This window comes from Euprymna scolopes, chromosome 26 (assembly GCF_053919585.1).
Source record: "Euprymna scolopes isolate OS-2025 chromosome 26, ASM5391958v1, whole genome shotgun sequence".
Lineage (NCBI taxonomy): Eukaryota > Metazoa > Mollusca > Cephalopoda > Sepiida > Sepiolidae > Euprymna > Euprymna scolopes.
In genome coordinates this window covers 93324162-93338923 of record NC_136507.1, presented here as the reverse complement: position 1 = coordinate 93338923, position 14762 = coordinate 93324162, and the positions used below count along the sequence as shown (strand labels likewise).

Here is a 14762-nt window from a genome sequence, read left to right as displayed (position 1 = left end):
AATTCAGGTTTGGTTCAAAAACTGACGGCATTCTTGGGAAGTAGTCGCGCGCATCTGTATTCATTTCTAATGAAAGAATAAAGTTAATAGTGGCAACAAGGTTAGCTGGGTGGGGGAAGTAGAGGATACTCTAAGCTGGCGTGTGGGGTTGGTTGGATCTGTCTTTGCTGACCGGATGGGAAATGGGAATATGCCTGTGTAGATGACGGGGGTGGGAGGGGCTACATTGAGTGACTAAAAGTCGGAGGACCTTATTGTAAAGTAAATTTCAGTGAATTTAAATATTAAATATAAATATTTCTGGATTGAAGGGTTAGTATTATTTTAATTGCATAAGTTTATATGTGCTGTTTTTTTTTATTGTTAGGGGGAAATTTAGATTAGTGCGATTAGTAGGGGGGTGCAGGTAGGTGGGCAATATTTCTTATTTCTAGGTTAGAGGCCCAGGGAGGAGGGGATTTCTAAGTTACTTTTCATTATGCTATGGCCTTAAATCGGTGAGGGTATATGTTTTGGTGTAACTGGTGATAATTGCTAGTTTTGTTGCAGCTTAATAGGTGGTGTCAAGCGTAGATGAGATTGGGTTAGGGACAATTGTCTGAGAAGCTATTAGTAAAGTAGTTGTAGCAGTAGTACGATCTTGCCGGGGGCATGTGGTTCAAGGTGGGATATTTCTTTTTTAATGAAAGTTCAATATTCGTTATATATTCAGGGGGCGTGATAATAATTTATATTAAAAAGTTAAAGTTTTAATGGCGAGCGCAGCTGATAACCAAGTCTTAGTGTAGATTGCAGAAAAAAATTAAAATATGGGGTGTTAGCCGTTAGCTAGGGGGAGGGGCAGCGAGGGAGGGTATTATGTTTTATTTTCATTGTTAGTGTTAGATGTGCTAAATATTAGTTGCTGTCTGGTGGTATATTTTCTGTACTTGAACTGGAGATTATCTCTGATTTTGAGTTCAGAGATTGGAGATTCTTTTGGATACTGATATATGGATTGCTTTAATGACGGATTCTTCTCTACTCTTCTGATGAGAAGCATTAGGCTTCGAAATGCCTTGGCATAAAGAGACCCTTCTATTCCCCAACTAATCGATTGTATTCTCTTATTGAATAAATGAACCAATCTATATCCACCAATATATAGTTCTGTGTCTTCATTTCCAACTCCTATGTTCTTCATATATATATATATATATATATATATATATATATATATATATATATATATATATATATATATATATATATATATATATGAAGAATAAAACATGTATAAATACATTTGAAGCCAAAACTGCAACGCGAAACTTTTTATAAAATAAACAGGTATTTATTTTTAAAGAAATATATTTCGGAGTAAGACTCCTTTATCAATCTTTTTTTTTCTCTTCTTCCTCGACATGATGTAGTGGAAGATAATTCGATGAAGAGTCCACGTGATGTTGTTAGCTGCGGGGTTTTTATGAAGCCGGATAGGTGACGCGTGGTCGCGCATTTTGAAAATCTGGGTAGTTATTTTTGTTTATATCCGTTAGAAGCGTTGAGTGAAATTTGAAGAATAAAACATGTATAAATACATTTGAAGCCAAAACTGCAATGCGAATTTTTTTTATAAAATAAACAGGTGTTATTTATACATAACCATAACCCTAACCTTAACCCTAACCCTAACCGGGAGACCCGAGGTTATCCGGGATTGAATGATGATCAACGAATGTTTCACACATCCATATTTTATTGTCAGCGAAATCGGTGAAGTCGCCTATTCTTCAAATCGATTGACTGCCTACTCTAGTCGGGGTCCCATCGGGTCCATTGAAAGGAAATTTTACATCATTCCCCACAGGGATTTAATCCGCAATACGTTGTCGCCTACATTGCACAATAGAGATCGTATTGTGAATTTTATAATATATAGTACTTCAAATCTCTCCAGGACACTCTAACACACAGTGCGACACAAATTCCGATCTTCATCAATTTCTGTGAATGCGATATGTAATCTTTTAAATCATTTATTGTTTTGGGTTTCTTCTCATAAACCTTGTTCTTTACAAACGCCAAAAAAAGAAATCCATTGGGGTTAGGTCAGGTGAATGTGGTGGCCATTTGATGTCGCCCCTTCTTTCGAACCAACGCTGTGGAAAAACTTGGTTAAGGTAGTCTCTTACTCAAGACGCATAATATGGTGGTGCTCCATCCTGCTGAAAGAAATGTTCATCAAAGTTAGGTTTAGTTCTGAGTTGTGGTACTACTATTTCACGAAGCATGTCCAAGAAGTTCTCCCCATTTACAGGTCTATTAAAAAAACGGGCCCAAGCTGTTTATGTAAATTAGATCTATACTCTGTGGAGTATTTTATATTGCTTGTACATTTTAATTAGCAAGTAACTTAAACAATATAAAAGGTAGTTTAATAACTGTAAACCTACTTTTGGGCCACCCTGTGTATAATCCATTTTAAAAAGAGTGTTTTACACCGGAAGTCTCAGAAAAAAATTATTTTAATAATTTAATAAAATAACATTATTTGGTTTTCTGAAATTTTCAAAATACATGTGTGTGTGTGTGCGCGCGCGTGAGTGTGTGTGTAATTGTTTACTTATAACCACTATTTTCTACATATGTGCATACATGTTTCAAACGCTGGCATTTGAAAGCAGTCGCGATTAATGGCATAAAGGTGTTGAATTTCGAAAGAAATCACAGCTGAAACTTTCTATTAGTAATATGTGGTTATTCTATTTCAGATAAGTAGCGTGACGTCATTTTACAAGTGGACCCGCAATGTTGTCTATCCAAACCTTTTTCCACACAGTGACAGTATGGGTCGCCCTTTGAACTGGCTTAAAAAAAAGTTTATTGTCGACGGGGTAAATGTGAAAATAGGACCAATGCGTTTGCGTCAGTTAAGGCTCCACGGTTCAGGTGAGCTTCCTATTATCAAAAGTTTTATATCTACTGTACTGTAACTACAACTTGGAATATCACTTCAAAGATACACGACTTGAGGATACACCAGTAATTATACAGTTTGACCGGCTCAAGTGAATATTGCCATTGGAATAACTACGTCTTAGTTTTAGTTTCTATTAAAACTTAAGAATTAATCTAATATATGAAGGGCGCCTGTCTGTTTCTTTCATTTTAATTAAAACTTGAGCAATTTACAGGATTTTTGGAATATGACATCTTCGTTCCGTGACGAGTACACACATTAGAAAGTTTTTCTGTATTTTTGTTTTTGTAATATAGTGCATATGGATTACGTAGATAAGATTCATGTGGAAAGAGATGCAGAAAAGGTCTGCACCAACACATTATTCTCCTCTTAGAGGGTCTGTAAACAGAAAGACTCGTATCTTGCTGAAAACTTGAAAACCAACATTTTGGTAATTTTAAAATTTGTATAGGTTTAAGACACCTATTAATTGATGCAAAATTTACAAGGTGTTTCCATTATATATATATATATATATATATATATATATATATATATATATATATATATATATATATATGGTGTTTCCATTTATATATATATATATATATATATATATATATATATGCTCTCCCTAATAAAACCGTGAAGAAATTCAGCAAATGTCTCCCTGTGTCTTTCCAGCATATGTAGTTTTATTCGTTTTTGCTAAATAGAAAAGAGAACAGACGTTGCGAGCCTATCTCTGTTTTATCGTTATTTTCATGGCAAGTGCTTGTCTGAGCTCAAGTCTATGATCCTCCCTCGCCAAACATCCACGAGAAACACTCGTCTAGCTGAAAACACTATCAATAATTTCCCCCACTCTTTATCTGTGTCTAAACCTAAACGTAGATTCCATGAACAAAGCTTCTTTCTTAGAACTGCACACCTGTGGAATTCTCTTCCGTTTTTCCTGCTTTCCAGCTGACTAAAATATGGTCGTCTTCAAGTACAACGTAAACAAGTTCTTGATGAGCCGTAAGTAATCCAATTGACCAAATCTATACTACTGACGATTACTATATTGTCCCATTGACTACTATACACTATTTAACCCTTATTCCCGAGTGGCCCCTGGGCCTTGATATGTAGTGACTTCTTTGTAAGAAAAAAGAAAAGAGAAAAATCGCTGAATAATAGACGAGACGTCATGGCCACACATGAAACTGCGACAATGAAAAACAAAACACCTTATTTGATTTGATTTGATTTTTTGATCGATCATTAGCGGGAACATAACATGTACGATGACCCGTCGAGAAAAATACGACATGTAGTCAATAGAAAAATATGACATGTAGTCAATAGAAAAATATGACATGTAGTCAATAGAAAAATATGACATGTAGTCAATAGAAAAATATGACATGTAGTCAATAGAAAAATATGACATGTAGTCAATAGAAAAATATGACATGTAGTCAATAGAAAAATATGACATGTAGTCAATAGAAAAATATGACATGTAGTCAATAGAAAAATATGACATGTAGTCAATAGAAAAATATGACATGTAGTCAATAGAAAAATATGACATGTAGTCAATAGAAAAATATGACATGTAGTCTATAGAAAAATATGACATGTAGTCAATAGAAAAATATGACATGTAGTCAATAGAAAAATATGACATGTAGTCAATAGAAAAATATGACATGTAGTCAATAGAAAAATATGACATGTAGTCAATAGAAAAATATGACATGTAGTCAATAGAAAAATATGACATGTAGTCAATAGAAAAATATGACATGTAGTCAATAGAAAAATATGACATGTAGTCAATAGAAAAATATGACATGTAGTCTATAGAAAAATATGACATGTAGTCTATAGAAAAATATGACATGTAGTCAATAGAAAAATATGACATGTAGTCAATAGAAAAATATGACATGTAGTCAATAGAAAAATATGACATGTAGTCAATAGAAAAATATGACATGTAGTCAATAGAAAAATATGACATGTAGTCAATAGAAAAATATGACATGTAGTCAATAGAAAAATATGACATGTAGTCAATAGAAAAATATGACATGTAGTCTATAGAAAAATATGACATGTAGTCTATAGAAAAATATGACATGTAGTCAATAGAAAAATATGACATGTAGTCAATAGAAAAATATGACATGTAGTCAATAGAAAAATACGACATGTAGTCAATAGAAAAATATGACATGTAGTCAATAGAAAAATATGACATGTAGTCAATAGAAAAATATGACATGTAGTCAATAGAAAAATATGACATGTAGTCAATAGAAAAATATGACATGTAGTCAATAGAAAAATATGACATGTAGTCAATAGAAAAATATGACATGTAGTCAATAGGAAAATATGACATGTAGTCAATAGAAAAATATGACATGTAGTCAATAGGAAAATATGACATGTAGTCAATAGAAAAATATGACATGTAGTCAATAGAAAAATATGACATGTAGTCAATAGAAAAATATGACATGTAGTCAATAGATAAATATGACATGTAGTCAATAGAAAAATATGACATGTAGTCAATAGAAAAATATGTCATGTAGTCAATAGAAAAATATGACATGTAGTCAATAGATAAATATGACATGTAGTCAATAGAAAAATATGACATGTAGTCAATAGAAAAATATGACATGTAGTCAGTAGATAAATGCAATCCAAAAGAAATCCGATACAAACTCATAAATAATTTTTTTTTGTTTGTTTTTCTTCATATCTCCAGAAAAATGCAGTACCTACAACTTCATAGGGATACGTGATTGCTACCCGGCGTACAGCTTCAATAGAGAAGAAAAGGGGCCTCATTGTTTAGGGTGGAAGAAAGGCACCCAGTGTGGATATGAAATGGTGTATAATGATACGCTGGTGGCCTGGAGATACACACCAGCTTACAAAATAAGCGGATTACCAACTGTCGGCATCTACAATACATACAGCGGTGGAGGTTATATACTAAATATGCAGGTAAGAATTTTTTCCCACGCTAGATATACATATAAACATCATAAATGCACTGTTTAAACCCGTACAAGGGTTTCAAAAAGTGAAAATATATTGGATATGTGATAATATATATATATATATATATATATATATATATATATATATATATATATATATGTGTGTGTGTGTGTGTGTGTGTGTGTGTGATAATATATATATATATATGTGTGTGTGTGTGTGTGTGTAATATGTGATAAAATATATATGTGTGTGTATGTGTGTGTAATATGTGATAAAATATATATATGTGTGTGTAATATGTGATAAAATATATATATGTGTGTGTATGTGTGTGTAATATGCTATAAAATATATATGTGTGTGTATGTATGTGTGTAATATGTGATAAAATATATATGTGTGTGTGTAATATGTTATAATATATATATATGTGTGTGTGTGTGTGCGTGCGTGTGTGTGTGTGTGTAATATGTGATAAAAATAAATTTCATTTTTTTCCAATGCTCTTATCACTTTGTTACAAATCAATACACACGGGGCAATAAACATTAAATAATCGTGGCTAAAATAAATTTACAACGGTTTTGTTTTAGCCACGTTCTAAACACGTAAAAACTATATTTTTTTACACGAGAGGCTTCACTACTTTAAGCATATAAAAGCATCCAGATAGTTAACGAAACAATAAAAAAATGCATGAAGACGACTGAAAAAACCAGTTGAAAGTACTTGCAAAAAAAAAAATAGATGGACGAAAAGGATTATGAAACTTTCTTACACAAATTTGGCCGAGATATTAGAACGACCAAATTACAAAAAAAATGACGATTAAGTAGAAACACTCCGTGCTGTTAAACAATGTATATCTAAATGAAGGCCTGCTGCCTAAATACACAATATAAAGGTTTGTGAACAAAAAAGTATATATATATATATATATATATATATATATATATAACTACTTCATTTACTCACATAAATTAATATAGGAAAGTATTAATTTATGCGTAAACTTTAAGTATTTACTTCAACAGTGTTCAATACATAGGTAGAGTTAGTTAGTAAGTTATAAAATACTAGACTACCCGTGACCCGTTGGGTTTGTATGTTAGATTAGCTATGGAATTAATGTATGAGCGTGACACTTCTGACGCAAAGAAAATAGTTTTTTGTGACATAACAGAAACATTTCTATGAAAGTATATTAAAATGAAAAAAGAATATAGATAGATTTTTATGAGTCGTTCTGTTTATAATAGTTTATTTTTGAAAAAAAAAACTTACAGCCATTGAATTACAAATGGTTTGCCATACTTATCGGTAAATGTGCACTGAACAGATTCCGTAATACTTCAAGTTAAATTCCAATTTTGATATATCTTTTCTAAATGAAATTGTTAGTTGAAAGTACAGAATAGTTAAAAACACTCTCCCCATGTTAAGAATGTCTTTTTAAATAGAAAATGAAAATATAATGTAACTTTTTCATTTATTTTAAACAAATATTCATGACCCATTGGGTCAAATATTTAATTTATATGTTAATAATAAGGTCAATAAAACTAATTAAGACAATGTGGAAATGAACGATGTAATAAAAAAAGCAGAAAGTGTTAACAATTGTTTATTTGGATAATTTAAACACGACAAAAAAGATTTGGGATGCTGAAAACATACACAGTAAAACAATACGTTTTATTGTGTTGATTATTTATTTGTAATTTTCGGGTTATTTATTTATGTTGGTTGTGTAGAAGAAAATGTATGAATGTTTTTAAGAAAGGTGTATTAAAAAATGGAGAATAAATTTAAAAAAGGAAGAACGTGGGTAAATCGCGTTGTAAAATGTTCTTATAATTGTGAACGGGTCAAAGTTGATTTATTTGTAAGAAAATTACGACAGTATAGTTGTAATACAGAATAGTTGAAAAACATCCCCACCCTTCCCACGTTAAATAATAATTTCTAAATAATAACGCAAAGTTTTCATTCCGCAGGTCAAATTCTGCAAAAGTAGCAATTTGTGTTTATTTGTTTACGCTGTTATGGGTTTGTGTTTATGTACACATGCGCAACCGGAAGTTGAAAACCGGATGTGTGGTTATAACAGTGATTACAAGGTCATTTGAGTTTTATAATTATGGCGATTAAGCTACACTGAATATTCCGCGTTTCATCATCATACAGTTTAAATTCCCGGAAGGAAAAAAAAAACATATATATATATATATATATATATATATATATATATATATATATATATATATATAACTACTTCATTTACTCACATAAATTAATGTACGAAAGTATAAATTTATGCGTAAACTTGAAGTATTTACTTCAATAGTGCTCAATACGTAGGTAGAGCTAGTTAGTAAGTGATAAAATATATGTGGCGATTAAGCTACACTGAATATTTGATAAGCCTGAAGAATCCTAGGATGGATGAAACGCTGAATATTCAGTGTAGCTTAATTGCCATATATATTTTATGACTTACTAACTAGCTCTACCTACGTATTGACACTGTTGAAGTAAATACTTAAAGTTTACGCATAAATTTATACTTTCGCATATTAATTTATGTGAGTAAATGAAGTATATATATATATATATATATATATATATATATATATATATAAAATAAAAATTACAATTAAATTTACCAAAATGATCCAAGATATCAAAACTAAAGTATATTATAAACATTAAAGAATTAATATTTATAAAATAATCTCAACCAGATGTAAAAGCTCAATAAAACCAAATAGGAGATAGAGCTTATAATAAGAGCAAATAGTTAATAAAACATGTTAAAAACACTTTGAAAAGAGTTAAAAACATTTAATCTGAAAAGGAAACCCTAAATAAGTGGATAGTCCTTAATCCGCGGGGTTTCGAAGAAATACTTTCCTTCTCATCAGAGGGTAGGAATTAGCAAAATGCAGGATCGTATTTTGCATACAAAAGTAATTAAGAAAGATCAGTGAAAAAAAAAACAGATTAAATGGTGCTAGAATTAAATAGAAAATAGAAAAGCATATGTCAAAATGACCCAGAAAAAATGACGTTAAAAGGCGCGAAAAATATAGAGCATAAAAGAGGTCAACTGAAATGTACAGGTTATTACTTAAGAAAATGTCAGCAAGAGTTATTAAAAGACACTAAATGGAAAAAAATAAGTAAATAAATAAAAATAAAAAAAAATAAAAGATAAAATAAAAAAATAAAAAATAAATTTTAAGGGGAGAGGATGGCCGTTATCTGCAAATTCCGGCTAAAGCAAGTATGTAAGTAAATGCATATAGTAGAATATAAATAAATATACATACAGGATATGAATGAAAGGTAGATTGATATATTAGATGGATAGGAATATTTAAAGACTCAAACGGAAATTGCAGATAAAAAACCCGGCCAAGCAAAGAAGAAATAAAAAATTAAAATAAAGTATTATTAAGTTATAAAGTATTAAGAAAGTATGTAGGAAAAAAACGATAATGTTAAAGAAAAATTATATATATATATATATATATATATATATATATATATATATATATATATATATGAAAGGTTAAAGTAATAACTATGTAATTTCAAAATTACCATAATTAAATTTGGACTTATGCTTACAGAAAGAGATCAGTTCGTTTTTAGAATTTATTATATTGTTACTTTGAGGGGAAGTAATTATACTTATAGCTTCGTTTGTGCAGAGGCGATATGACTTACTTACTTGCAGTTTCATCAAATACTTTTGTGTGCAAAATCCGATCCTGCATTTTGCTAATTCCTACCCTCTGATGAGAAGGAAAGTATTTCTTCGAAATATATATATATATATACACACATATATATATATATATATATATATATATATATATATATATATAATTAAAATGAGGTGGGTCCCCACCTCTATACATACATTGGCGAGGCACAACGTAACCTCTATAAGAGAATATATGAACACAAGAGAGATATAAAAATTAGTAATATCTTTAGCGCCATTTTTACTCACATTATGGAGCATGATCATCAGTTAAAAACAATACATAACAAATCAGTAGGTTGTTGAATTGAATCCGTTCTATTCACCCATATCTCCAATTTATTAATAATTAAACAAAGAAAAGTTTTCTTTCACATATCTCCACACCTATCTAAAATAATAATTCAAGAAAATAATTTAGACGACAGTTAAATCTAAAAAATATTTACAATTAATAATCTATAATATAAATTTCACCTGTCTGTTTAAATGTATGTATGTATGTACGTATGTACGTATGTATGTATGTCTGCTTTAAACTTTCGACAGAGGCGGCCGATTTTCACGAGGTTTGTGTCATTGTGAAGGTCAACCTTTCGAACGACAAATATAAAACAATTGGCCCAAAACATTCATTCCCTCGTCCTCAACTGGACACTTTTCTACAGGGATGGGGTCGTTTTTTTCGCCGATACTTTCGAAAGTCATCCCCTTTTTTCGATTGACTAGCCTTAATTTAAACATTCGTCACTTCCGGTTTGGTGACGGGCGCAACAGCAAAGGCGTCACATTTTTTTCACGTTCTTTTCCTCCTGTACGGGTTCGAGCCTGCTTGCCTTCTACCACTTTTTTTTTGCTCAACACACACCTCCAAGAACCCGGGTAACGCCGGGCACCCAGCCTAGTTAAGTATTAACGACATTTTATCGACATAATCATGATGATGTAGCACCACCACACATGAGCCCTTATCCAGTCTGTTATGTCGCAGATTTTTAATAAATGTAAAGTGTTCTCTGCGCCATTTAAACTCTGAATGGGATACTGGTGTACTCCCATAGCTATGGACAAGGTCGATTAATCTAGCTTTTAGGCCTCTTACGTTGGTTTCAGAGACAGGTTGAAGCCTCACTTCTTGAACATTAAGTATTTCGAATTCCTAAAATACTTTTTCAAATGTAATACTGGATGGTGGAACATAAAATTCCAAACCGTGAACCAGTACTAAACTCAGAAGGAGACAGTTTCTGGGAAGACAAATTAAAAACATTCTTACCTGTGTTTGAGTTTGTTGACGAACCGAACTTCGTATTAATTAAATGTTGAAATTTGTTATTCAGTTGAAGCGTAATATTGCAACATACTGCGAAAAACGCAATTTATCACAGCAAGAAAGAAGACTCACTGTCCCCCTCCCTAATTGAGAGATGGAGGAGTGTAGGTTAGTTTCACTTAGTGCCAAGATATCCGAGATGTTTACTAGCAGAAATGATTCAACCTTATATGTTGATAATATTGTAACTGTGTTGATTTTGAGCATAACGACAAAAGAATTGTCAGGTGTATATATAATTTTGACAAGCATTTGAAAAGTTCAAGCTAGAAAATTACAGAAACATTCAGTAACGCAATAGCGAAAGAAATGCGGGGGAAGCAGAATGTTATATAGCATGGAGTCCTACGTCGATAAGTAACGATTAAATTAGCTAAGGTGAATTTTGACGAGGACCACACTTAGTCCATGTCAGGATAACACAGATGTGTTATTCATAGTTGAATAAAAAGTGGGTGACAAGGAAAGGGAAAACAGGTCAAACACCGTAGACAAAAGAGAAGTCGAACACTGACATGATGTCACGTTTTTTTAGCGAAAGAAATATGAGTTTTCGGGTCAGTTTTCTCCTGGAAAGCATGCAAACGAGACGCGCCAATAATGTAAGATAAGCAAAGGCGAGTGTTACCGATGTTTGTCCATCTGCGTCACTCATTTCTCATGTTAGAAAACTAAGTTAATAAAATAAGTATGTACTTATTTAGTCTCTCTCTCCTAATTCCATTCTCTCCAAAGAAAGACTTGAAGAATATTTGTGAACGGCTTCCTTGTGTCATAAAAAGAAGCGACTAGTTATTTAGTAGAAAAATAATTACACGTATTATCGGAAAACCCCCTCATCTGTGGGTGTATACCATCGGTTACATAGTGGGAACCCTAAGATAGTAAGGCGATTAAGTTAGCTAGGGTGAATTTTTACAAGGATCACTCTTAGTCCATGTCAGGATAATTAAGATCTGTATAACAGAACCGTTCTCAGGGTTGAATGAAAGATGGGTAACTAGGCAAGGTCAAACAGGTCAAACACCATAGACAAAACAGAAGTCGAACAATGACATGACGTCACGTTTTCGAACTAGAAAAACGTGGGTTTTCAGATCAGTTTTCTACGAGTAACAATACGAACGAGACACGATGCCAATAATGTAAGATAATCTAAGGCAATTGTTACAGATGTTTGTCCATCTGCGTCGTTCATTTCTCAAGTTAGAAAACTAAGTTAAGAAGGGAATATTTAAGTATTTAGTCTCTCCGTTCTTTATTTCTATTCTCTAAAAAAAAAACTTGAAGAAACTCATGAATGAAAACTTTTATTCGTCTTAGTTAAATAGACTGTCGACAGCCACGAAACGAAACGGTGATCACGAAACGACGACGATGAACAGAATTAAAAGACTGCATATAAGCACCCTCATCTGCGTATAAAGAAATTCTATTGATTACTTATTAATGAAAACGTGACAAGATGAAGGACGAGATGCTTTATATAGACGATCCATACTCCGACGAACGTCTAGACTGCTAGCGTTTCATAAACAGAATTTTAACTAGTAAAACCATTATTAGAATAAACACAATTAAAATTATTTCATATGTCGAACAGACAACTTTGATTGTTAATTAATTTTTTGGTTAATTTTAAATATAAGACCCTAACAACAACAACAACAACAACAACAACAACAACACGAATTTTATATGATAGATAATTTATAGAAACCTATTAATGTCAAGATATACGGGGTTGAAAGAAGGAATCCTAAAAAATATTAATGTTTTTAGTAATCTTACTTTCACTTTTCACTTCGTCCATTAGAGCTGTATGAATGAAGCCAGAATAGCACAATATTTCAGGGAAAATTTCTTTCTCAAAAGTTTTACTTTCTCATATTTTATCCTCCAGAACGACTATCTCCCACTCTCCCTAGTTCAGTTTCGAAACCTACACGAAAACAGTTATGATTTGAGATATAAAAATTCAAATGTCCATCTGCTTGTGTATATGTGAAAACTTATAGATGATAATTAAATAACATAACAATATAATATTAAATGAGAGCAGTAAGGAAAAAAATAATAACAAATTAATAAAAATGGTGACCAACTTAAAAACAACAAAAATAACACCAAGAACAAAAATATAATTATTAGAAATCATAATGGCGCAAATCATAATGGAAATAGAAACACTAACAATGAGCAAAACATGTAACTGTAGAACTGAAGCACTCTTCCCGCTACAAAATAAATGCTTTACAAAAAGCATCTTTTACCAGGCCAAAATATTTGCCAATGAAAAATTGAATAACATGAAGTATTACGTAAGTATGACCTCCCTGGAATTTAAAAGCAGATATTATGACCTCAGAAGTACATTCAAAATCAAAAATCGCCAAATAAAACCAGCATTAGCCAATCACTACTGGGATCTCAGGGAAAGTAGACAATCGCCGATGGTTGAGTGAAAAATAGTTCGACAGGCCAGCGCATGTAAAAACTTAGACGACCCGCGTATACTATGTTTAAATGATAAATTAGATATCATAAACTTTAAAGGACACCAAATTTGACTAAATTGCAGAAGTGAAATAGCAAACGTAAGCATACACAAAATAAATTTTAACTCAAGATAACACATACAAAAAATTAATAATAATAATAATAATAATAATAATAATAATAATAATAATAATAATAATAATAAATAAATAAATAAATAAAAATCTAGCATAAAACAAAATGTAAGTGAAAACACCCGGATTAAAAACAAAGAAAAGAGTATCCCATCGTTGCCAAAAGATCAAGTGAACCTCTGCCATTGGTTAGATAAATGGGTGTGTAAAAAACAATTGGATTGGCTGACTAGCAAACTTAGTAACACGGGAATATATAAACACGAAGCAGCATCGATTCCATGCAATAACCTGAAGAATTCTCACCGGAAGGAAACGCAGAAAATCCTGTGTAGCTTAATGATTATATATATTTTCAAAACTAACTACTGTGTGTGTGTGTGTGTGTGTGTGTGTGTGTGTGTGTGTGTGTGAAAATACCACGGTTTCAATTGAATGTCGTTTGACGTTTTGTGAGTACGTGTGCCTTTGAAAAGAAGCGCCATTCTTGCCGGTTAATTTTTTTGTTTGTTTGTTTGTTTCACTTCCCATGAGTCAATTCGGTCACATCGTATTCAGTCAGTTCGCGTACAATCTAGTCGTTTCCCCCAGTAGAAGCGATACAGCAACACACACACACACACACACACACACACACACACACACAAATAAACGATGAAACATCCGACGCGAGTGCGAGTGCGGGGGCGTTGCAATACATTTATAGATAATCGATATCGGATTAGCAAAGAATAAAACTTGGTTAATTCGATTCACGTTCACGTCTTGACGTTTATTCTCATTAGTAACCACATCTATGAATGGCAAGAAATAGAAATACCAATGATGTCATTATTTTATATTTATCTTTTGATGATTCTGTTTTCTTTGTGTGGTGGTGGTGGTGGTGAGCATCATTCATGATGATCATTATTGGCTTTCGTTTCCTCGATATCTCTCTATTAAGAATTCTTTCTTTCTAGATCACACGAAGCTTGTAAACGTCCTTAACTGCAATTATAATATTTCTGTAGAACGAACTAGGTTCGAACTTGACACACCCAGGTTGCCAACCGCGTCGTTAACCAC

At 32.0% G+C, this 14762-nt stretch overlaps 1 protein-coding gene across 1 annotated transcript in view; it reads left to right on the top strand.

Annotated features, from left to right (window-relative positions):
* The window catches only part of LOC145247845 (polycystin-1-like protein 2), a 194003-nt gene that overhangs the window by 149286 nt on the left and 29955 nt on the right, over nucleotides 1–14762 (top strand). Inside the window, exons 11-12 of the mRNA XM_080109468.1 lie at nucleotides 2754–2931; nucleotides 5715–5956. Coding sequence (XP_079965594.1) covers nucleotides 2754–2931; nucleotides 5715–5956 — 420 coding nt within the window. The remainder of the gene's footprint in view (nucleotides 1–2753; nucleotides 2932–5714; nucleotides 5957–14762) is intronic.